Source organism: Sebastes umbrosus, chromosome 22 (genome assembly GCF_015220745.1).
Source record: "Sebastes umbrosus isolate fSebUmb1 chromosome 22, fSebUmb1.pri, whole genome shotgun sequence".
Lineage (NCBI taxonomy): Eukaryota > Metazoa > Chordata > Actinopteri > Perciformes > Sebastidae > Sebastes > Sebastes umbrosus.
Window position 1 is genome coordinate 12,637,944 of NC_051290.1, and position 9,208 is coordinate 12,647,151.

General features: G+C 41.8%; 1 protein-coding gene across 1 annotated transcript; it reads left to right on the forward strand.

The window, feature by feature from the left end:
* The first annotated feature begins 614 nt into the window (after positions 1 to 614).
* Positions 615 to 8,557, forward strand: LOC119481495 (fatty-acid amide hydrolase 2-A-like). Its single transcript, XM_037758511.1, has 11 exons — positions 615 to 922; positions 2,453 to 2,535; positions 2,625 to 2,761; positions 2,951 to 3,160; positions 3,701 to 3,820; positions 4,016 to 4,151; positions 4,533 to 4,650; positions 4,775 to 4,894; positions 6,214 to 6,325; positions 7,136 to 7,324; positions 7,483 to 8,557. Exons 1-11 carry the CDS (start codon positions 734 to 736, stop codon positions 7,656 to 7,658), a joined length of 1,590 nt encoding a protein of 529 aa, XP_037614439.1. The 5' UTR covers positions 615 to 733; the 3' UTR covers positions 7,659 to 8,557.
* Positions 8,558 to 9,208: the final 651 nt, after the last annotated feature.

Consider the following 9,208-nt stretch of genomic DNA (forward strand, 5'->3'; position numbering starts at 1 on the left):
AGTGTGTAGTGCGCGCGCATGAACATATGGTGGAGCGAGAACGAGCGCGGTGTGTGAGTGAAGGCAAGCAGGCAGGCAGGCAGAGGAGCAGAGGAGCAGAGTACAGCAGAGGCTCCGGCCCTGGAGACCAAAGCTACGGTCTCCCCTGCGTCCTCCGACCGCGGCCAACACTGTTTTGCAAAACGGGCTTCACTAGATAGATATAACTTTGTGGTTTTGGTGCTATCGTGTAGTTTGTGTTGGAGTCCGAGTCTGAACAGCGAGCGTGCATATGCGACCCGGGTGATTTATACGTGTAAGAAGTTACAAACAGTCCCTTTAAATGTGAAAAAAGTAATAAGTACTAAATAAATGATATAAGCTACATTGTGCAAGTTTTATAGAATTTTTTGTTGTTGGTGTTTTCATATATATAAAAAAAATAAAGAATTGTGCAAGTAACTATAATATGAAAAAATACCCATACATGGATTATTTAAAATTATTTGAATTATTAAAAAAAAGGAGAGAAAACAACAATATCCGGTTCTAGCCACAAGGAGGGTGAAAAGAGGATAAATCAGACGTCACATCCTGAGGTTCAACACATGCGCAGTAACAGATACAGCCACTAACCTGGTGAACTCGATACAAAGTAGCAGGCTGGAGGAGGAGTTCCATAGTTGACAACAGATCCGGCTTGACCACAGCCGAACAGCAGCTGACACTCTCTCCTCCTCTCCTCGGTGGAAACATGGCACTGAGCCGTCTGCAGAAGGCTCAGGTATGGCTCTTCAAGGCGGTTACAGGAGTCCTCTTCACGCTGTTTCGCCTCTTGTCCCCTCGGAGACCTGCTGTGTCCGGTAAGAAGCTCCCTCTCATCACCAACCCTCTCCTGCTGGTGTCAGCCACGCAGCTCGCCAAGAAGATCCGGAGGAAAGAGGTGTGTAGTTCCTTATTTCCTACATGCATATTGCAGCCAAACTAGCTGTGGTCCACTCTGTAAGGATCCATACCCTACATGCCTCTATAATGAAACCGCACCTGTGGAACAATAACACCTGTGCTTCTTGTCATTATACACATCGTGGACACAATAGAAGCAGCTGCTCTATAATAATGTCCCTATGAGGCATGTATTGTGTGACATTATCAGACAGGTTTGGGTTGGACTTTTACAGTATAGTGGAGAGGAGGAGAGACATTATTAATATCATAAATACAAGCTTCACAAATCATGTATTTATTGTTTTTGATTGCAGCATATTGTTTTTATGTAGAGCTGAAAAAACGAATCAATTAGTCAACAATTATGATTATAGATTATTCATCATTTTTTAATATTTTTTTACTATGTCTTACATAATGTAAACAGAATGATTACTAGGTTAATTTAGAAAACAACCAGCACAATAATGTATAGCCTAATGAAAATCATTGCAGTGGCAGCCTTACTGCCTGCATTTCCACAGCCATTATTATGTTAGCAGAGCAACATAAAAAGTTTAAAGGGACTGTTTGGAAGAATCAGAAATTGGTTGCAACAGCGACACCTGTGGCCGTTAAGTCAACGAAAGTCAGCGTCCTGTTGCTCGCGCTTGTGACATAGACATGAACGAGCATCGCCCAAAACAGTGAGGCGACACACGTCAGCTAAAACCACAATATCACTCTATATTTCAGCTGCTTGGCAGTAATGTTAGCTGACCAGACGAAGGTCTCTCCATGAATCAATGCTGATCCAAGTGTTGGCTTTTCCTGCTTTAGCCTCCCGACCGCGGCCGGAGGAAACAGGGAGACACCGGCACCCGGTCGGAGATGATAACGTAACTCGCTGCGGAGCCCCGTCACTTCACAAGACACGGGAAACCTCTGTTGGTCTGGAGGAGCTGCAGTATTTATTTCTGCACAAACGTCCACTGTACATGCACTAGATATTCTCAGAGCTAAACTAACTCTCCTGCAGTGTGTAGTGTGCGCGCATGCATGTGAGGTGGAGCGAGCTGTGAGTGAAGGCAGGCAGGCAGAGGAGCAGAGGAGCAGAGACTCCGTCCCTGGAGACCAAAGCTACGGTCTCCTCCGCGTCCTCCAACCACGGCCAACACTGTTTAACAGACGGGCTTCACTAAATATAACTTTGTGGTTTTGGTGCTTATGTGTAGTTTGTGTTGGAGTCTTGTCTGAACAGCGTAGCCACACGCGAGCGTGCATGGGACACCGACCTGGATTGATTTATACGTGTAAAAAGTTACAAACAGTCCCTTTAATTAATATTTTTTTTATTTTAGAATTTTTATTTATATTTTATTATTATTACCTTTTTTTTCTCCTTTATTTTTAAATAGTTTGTTTTTCAATTTACAGTTACTATCTGTACTACAATAATGCACTGCAGTCATTTTATCCAATTCTGGCAGCATGACTTTTCTGTGTAGTCATGCCCCTTTGTAGTTTAACTATAGTGTTTCTGCAGGTATCAAGTGTTGAGGTGGTGCAGGCTTACATTAACAGGATCCAGGAAGTCAACCCTTTTCTGAACGCTGTTACAAAAGACAGGCAAGAAAGAATAATTCATCTGACAGTTTCCACTATGATGTGTACCCGTCAGGAATTAAACAGAATTGGGTCAATACTTCTCCGTCCAGGTTTGATGCTGCCCTCCAGGAGGCGACGCAGGTCGACAAGCTGATTGAGGAGGAAACTGGAGGAGAGGAGGTGCTGGAGGATCGACTGCCTTTACTGGGAGTCCCACTCTCTGTCAAAGGATCCTACGCCCTCCAGGGTAAACTCCAGAAATCATATCTCCTGTCAGCCACTTGAAACCAGGCACTTTACTGAGATACAAACATCAAATAACCAGTATTTGAGTCAACATACTGATAACATATATCCATACAACTACTTGAATAGTTCAAACATACAATTACATTCAGGCTGCAATTCATCGTTTTAACAAATTTCCATCTTGCAGGTATGCCCCAAACTACAGGTGTGATTCACAGGCGAGGAGTCGTGGCCACAGTCGACAATCCTCCGGTGGCCCTGCTGAAGAGATCGGGGGCGATCCCGATGGGTGTCACCAACACCAGTGAGCTGTGTATGTGGGGAGAGTCCCACAACCACCTCCACGGCATCACCAACAACCCCTACGACCTGGAGAGGACACCAGGAGGGAGTTCAGGTTAGAAACCTTAATTTTTAACTTTTAACTGAATGGTGAGTTTAAAGATTGACTTCTTGTTTACGCAGGGAATCCTGTTCTTGACTTTAGGTTCAAAGTCAAGAAGCATTTATTAAGAACGGCTAGTCGTGAAACGTTTGGGTTGTGCTACAACCTCTTGTTTTACGAATCAGAACAAGAGTTTGTACAATCAGACCTCGCTGACACCCGTTCAGGACCTGACTTCTGGGTACTAGAGGTATATATAGTATATATGCTGCTGTGGAGGCTCAGTGACGTAGGCCTGAGGGGCCCAATCACAGCCTGTCATGGCCAAGTAGAGACTTCGTTGAGTGGAAAGGGCTATCACTTTATTCAGTCGATGTTGCTGGAACAGCATAAGGCATTCGTACGAACTCTCTGTCTCATTTGTAAAACCAGGGTTGTAGCACAACTCAAATGTTTTTGACCACTATAATTAAACAAGAAAAAGCAGATCCACCAACTTGTCTCTTCTCTCTCTCTGTTAATGTCCTGTCCTCTTTCCTCTGCCTGCCTCAGGTGGGGAGGGCAGTATACTGGGAGGAGCAGGCGCAGTCATCGGCGTGGGCTCAGACATCGGCGGCAGCATCCGTATGCCCTCTTTCTTCAATGGAATATTTGGCCATAAAACCACTCCTGGTGAGAGAAACTGAATGTTAAATGTAGGACAGAAACATGAATGAATTAATGTAACTGCTGAATGTGTAAATATGTAACTGTTTGCTAACAAGTTCGCAACATAAACTCCTAAATGGCCAAAAAAGCAGTTATATCAGGTTTGAAAGAACACATTCATAAACCAGACTTCACCGTGACTTTGATGTGTTTCTGCAGGTGTCGTGTCATCTGAGAACCATCACCCTCCTTGCACTGGCAGACAAGAAGAGTACGCCAGCCTCGGTCCCATGTGCCGCTACGCTGAGGACCTGCTGCCCATGCTCAAGATCATGGCGGGACCCAACGCTCACATGTAAGAGTTCACATTCATAGCAGATGCTAGGCATAACCTACTTGCAGGCAGCTGGTAGGATAATGTAATATTTCAATAGCTTGTATAATCAAATTGTTGAGATGCAAATATGGCAATCATCAGGAGGCACACACACATCCATAAACCCAGAATTGCCATTTAAGGCGGCCTGTTCTCCTCCGTTTGTGGGAAAAAGCTCTAATCAAGTGAATGCAAAGAACTTGAACCACAATTTAAAGTGCCCTACAGGGACAAGAGTCCGGTTTGAGTCGGGCATGCACCCAAACCCTGACAGTGTGTGTTAAAATAAAATCTTTGAGGTGCAATGGTTCAACAGTCATGTTTGTCTAATTTGCAGTATTTCTTCACATGTGTTCACAGGTTGTCCTTGAACACGAAGGTTGACATAAAGAAGCTGCGGTTCTTCACCATCCCTCACGATGGCGGCTCTCAAATGACAACGCCCGTCAGCAAAGAGCTCTTGGAGATTCAGAGGAAGGTGCGTCTAATCCAACTTCTGCAGAGTGTCTCGAGTTTGCAAAAAAGTTGCAAAATGAGTGCTGGAAAAACCAGACTTATCAGGAAGGTTTTTAGAATTAAAATCCTCATGTGATGTTCTCCAGGTGGTGAAGCGTCTGGAGGCCGACCTCGGAGTGGAAGTCCAAGAAGTGCGTTTCCCTGAGCTCCGCTACGGCTACCAGATTTGGGACACCTACATGGGTCTTCCTGACAAGCAGGGCAAGGTAGGTCCTCCTGATCCAGAGCAGTGTGTCCCTGCATGCATGTCTGTACAGAACAGTGGCTTATCAGTTGTTTTTATCAGTTTTCCTGGTAGTTGAATGACCATAAACAGGAAAGACTGGAAAAACATGTACAACTTTGCTGTGGCCAAGACTCTCTATGTAATGAGTAAAAGAAAACAGGCCGAGTCTTTGTCACAGCACTTATCGTAGTCTGCTGCCCAGAAATGGTTCACTAATCTGTTTAGCTATTAGGACACAGCATACCACTCACACATTTCTGCAGGGTCCTTCGGTTAGTGATTATAACCACCTAACCATTTCTTATTCTTCCTTTTTCTGGAGTTTTACTGCAAATTTGCCTTCAATTTAAGACAAGAGTTGTGGTGGAAAGTAATTCATTGCTGATCTTTAGTACAATTTTGAGGTACCTTACTTGAGTATTTCTATTTTATGCTACTTTATATTTCTACTCCACTACTTTTCTGCATTTATCTGACAGCTATAGTTACTAGTTACTTAAAAAAACACGTAAGATTATAAAATACAATGCACTGTTAAAGATTTGTTGGGAGTCTCGTAGACGAACAGAAGCAAACCTGCTTAACTATTCTAACCGAAAAGGAGAATAATACTGCACACTAGTATTCACATTCAGGGCAGTATTGGGCCAAATTGTAAAGTAGGAGAGAATAGTGAGATTTAACAATTTGTGTTTTATGCAGTGCCTACAGCTGAAATCTATATTGTTGAAACTCATATCTCAAGACACAGATTAATAAATTGAAAGATATTGTAGCAAATAGAGTCACAGTATCCGAACTTTACACACTTATCTCTCCTCCTGTAGTGGCATGGACAAAGTTAAATTACAATGGGAACGTGATCCTGGAAAACACCCACCACTAGAACAATGGGACACTATAATGTGACATTATCAAAATGTGTTAAATATAAAATGAAGATTTTTATCCAAAATATATAAAACAACACAGAAGCTGAATAAAATTAATTCTAATATGTGAGACTTATGTTGACATGGCTGTGGAGAGAGAGGATCTTTACTATATATGTTATGGCACTGCCCAGAAATAAGACGATTTTGGGAAGGATTCCAAAATATGTTATGGTTAGGTAAGGGATAATGTCCGCTTCCGCTAAGTTCATTCATTTCTGATAATGGACACCTCAAAGGGCATTATCCCGCTTTAACCATGGTCACTTTCCAAGTGTGGCGACAGAAATATAAGATACACACTCTGTGTACTTTATGTGACTTTAGAAAGACAGAATAACGGTTTAAAATGTTTTTTTCCCCTCAGCCCCCTCGGCCATTTGTTGAGCTGATGGGGGAACCTGGAAGATCCGTGTGGCCTCTGTGGGAGCTGCTGAAATGGATGATGGGAAAATCAGCGCATACCATACCTGCTATCGGTAAGAGAGGGGAAAAAACATCGATTTGTTTTGTTTATTTTAACTTGTATTAATCAATTAAGTTTCCTTTAACTGTCTTCATTTGTTAATATTTAATTGTCTGTTTTGATGGGTGCAATAAGACGTTCATTGCTGCTAATAAAGCAGCAATACTATGGAACCACAAAATTGTTCTATATTAAATAAAGAAAAAAGACATTATGAAAACGTGCATGAATAAATTGTGTGAAATATATAAATGAACCAACAATGTGAAATAATCAAATAATTAAAACTCCACTCATTACCAAATAAAAAGTGATATTACTGTATATTAAATGCCACTTAAAATAACATTTTATTATTGATTTAAAAAAATGCCATTACAATAGACTTTAAAAAAAAACATTATTAAAGTTATATATTATTATAGTTATGATTTTACAAATTGTTTCATTCATATATTATACATTTTCATTAATGTAATTATCTATTTGAATTACTTATTTATTTATTTAATATTGAACACTTTGGGGCTCCGTACATCTGACAAATTAACTAACTGTTACACTAGCTAATTTTAAAGGTACTAAATTGGAAGTTCAGAGCATATCTATTGCCTCCACACAGCTCTCAACATGGCGACGGCTTGCCGCTAAGAGTGCAAATAAAGGCAACAGTGTTTACCTGAAGGGGAATCGGGAAGGTGGGCGCTACACCTCCAAGATGTCGTAACCACCGTATGAGCGCAGTGCAGAGCGGCGGCCGTGAGCGAGCCAGTGGGGCACGCTCACATGCACTAAACATTATGTGTGTGTGTGACGTGTTCAGGTTTGGCCCTGCTGGAGATGACCCACGTGTCCAAACCCTCGACCTTCTTCATCCAGCAGAAGGAGAAGCTGCAGAAGGAGGTGGACGAGCTGCTGGGCACCGACGGTGTTTTTCTTTACCCCTCGCACCCCAGAGTGGCTCCCAAACACCACCACCCGCTCTTCAGACCCTTTGACTTCGTCTACACAGGTCAGTTCGTCATATTTCAACAGGGACATATTACTTTGGCTTACTTTATTCTAATATTTCCAGTTATAGGACATCTCCCGACCTCCAGGAAAGTTGTCAGAAAGTGCTCCCGTCTTATTTTTATTTCCACATACTCACCCATTCTTACCTACCTCCAGGTATAATCAACATCCTCGGGCTGCCGGTCACCCAGTGTCCTCTGGGTATGGGTGAAGAAGGTCTGCCTCTAGGCGTGCAGGTCGTTGCTGGGAAGCTACAGGACCATCTGACCCTCGAGGTGGCTCTCTACCTGGAGAAGACGTTCGGAGGCTGGAGGGAACCTGGGGCCAACTAAAATCACACTCTCACGCTGACAGCCATTACCAAATCTACCAGACTGGAGCCGGTTGGACTGAAGATTGTGGTACTCTCTTATCTGCCTTGCTGCTTGCCGTAGTACACAAAGAGGTACAATCAGATCGCTGAATGTTCAGGTGGAAGAGATTTTTGCACTAATGAAAGTGTCAGTCATGATTTTATAATTTAACCTGTTCAGAGACGATTACATCATTAGCACAAGCTTTAAAGAAAGATAGATTTTTATATTAGTGGAGCATTCACATTAACACACAAAATAAAGTTTTTTGACTGAGTAATACGTTTAACACTTTAATATAGTGCCAGTGTCAACTGTCAAAGCCCTGTGTGTAGTGCAGATACCTACATTTTATAGAATTTGGGCTTGTTTTTGGACTGGCACCTGTACAGTTACATGTGTATGTGCTACTGTTTTAACTCTCAAAAGGTCAGCACATGACTGGTTCGAGGTTTTAAATGCCCTCCACACCCACACAAACGTTTTCTGTTGGTCCAACTAATTAGACGTCTGCTCAGGTTCAGAGCTAAGTGCTGATGTTACCTGACTCCATATACTTTAAATAAACATAAAGGTTTTGTCCTGTTGGAAAAGGTGCAACTCATCTAGAGAGATGACAATCAAGTGTGGTCAGGACATGCTCACACATCCCCGAGGAGGTCAGAATAATGAAACACCTTGTGTAGATGTGGAGGGGTTTTTAACTAATTAGGAATGGTAACAACAGATTTAAGTAACAGTCAGGACTGGACAGTAAAACATGTTTTAACAAACCTCAGTTGTGTGGTAATGTGAATGTTGCATAATAATAACTGTGGTATCTGTTTTATGCTCCAAATCATTTGTTTCATTTAATAAAATAAAAAAAGGTATGAATATTTCCTCTCATTTACTTAACATACATACATAATACATCAACTTTACAGCTTCTTATAACAAAACACTATTGTTGCAGCAGTTAAATTACAAACTAAAGGTAAGCTCATTAAAAAAATACAGCAAAAATTAACTTCAAATTTGTCACTCTTGAGTGCAAAACATTTAACATTATACATTTTCCTAATTTAAAGGAATAGTTTATCATTTTGGGGGAAACATGCTTATACACTTTCTTGCTGAAAGTTAGATGTGAAAATTGATACCAAATATGAAGGTACGGCCAGCAGTGTTGGCTCAGCTTGATCTGGAGGATGTCCCCCTGTTCTCTGCAAGACAGACAGGAGGAAGCAGACGTTGTGTTCAGGGACACCTCCTGTAATTATATGTGGTGGCATGTCCCTACAACCTTTTATGAGGCATGTGATCTTAATGTTATTGTGATATTATCAGAGAGGTATGGGTTGGACTTTGTGTGTTATTCTATGCATTACATACTGTACATATACATACAGCAGGAGAATAAGTTTAAAGTATTTCTTTCTTCTTCCCCACCCTGTTTTTAGGACGAACCCTTTTCAAGCTTCACCTAGAGGTTGCACTGCAATAGTTGTCAACGTGACTTGTTTTTCTGCTCTGTGACTTGTGTACAT

Bases quoted from the DNA above. Each gene is read 5' to 3' on its own strand.
- LOC119481495 (XM_037758511.1), top strand. From the start codon at position 734: ATGGCACTGAGCCGTCTGCAGAAGGCTCAGGTATGGCTCTTCAAGGCG. The intron at 3,161-3,700 runs GTTAGAAACCTT...TGCCTGCCTCAG, and splicing joins GACACCAGGAGGGAGTTCAG to GTGGGGAGGGCAGTATACTG. The intron at 3,821-4,015 runs GTGAGAGAAACT...GTGTTTCTGCAG, and splicing joins TGGCCATAAAACCACTCCTG to GTGTCGTGTCATCTGAGAAC.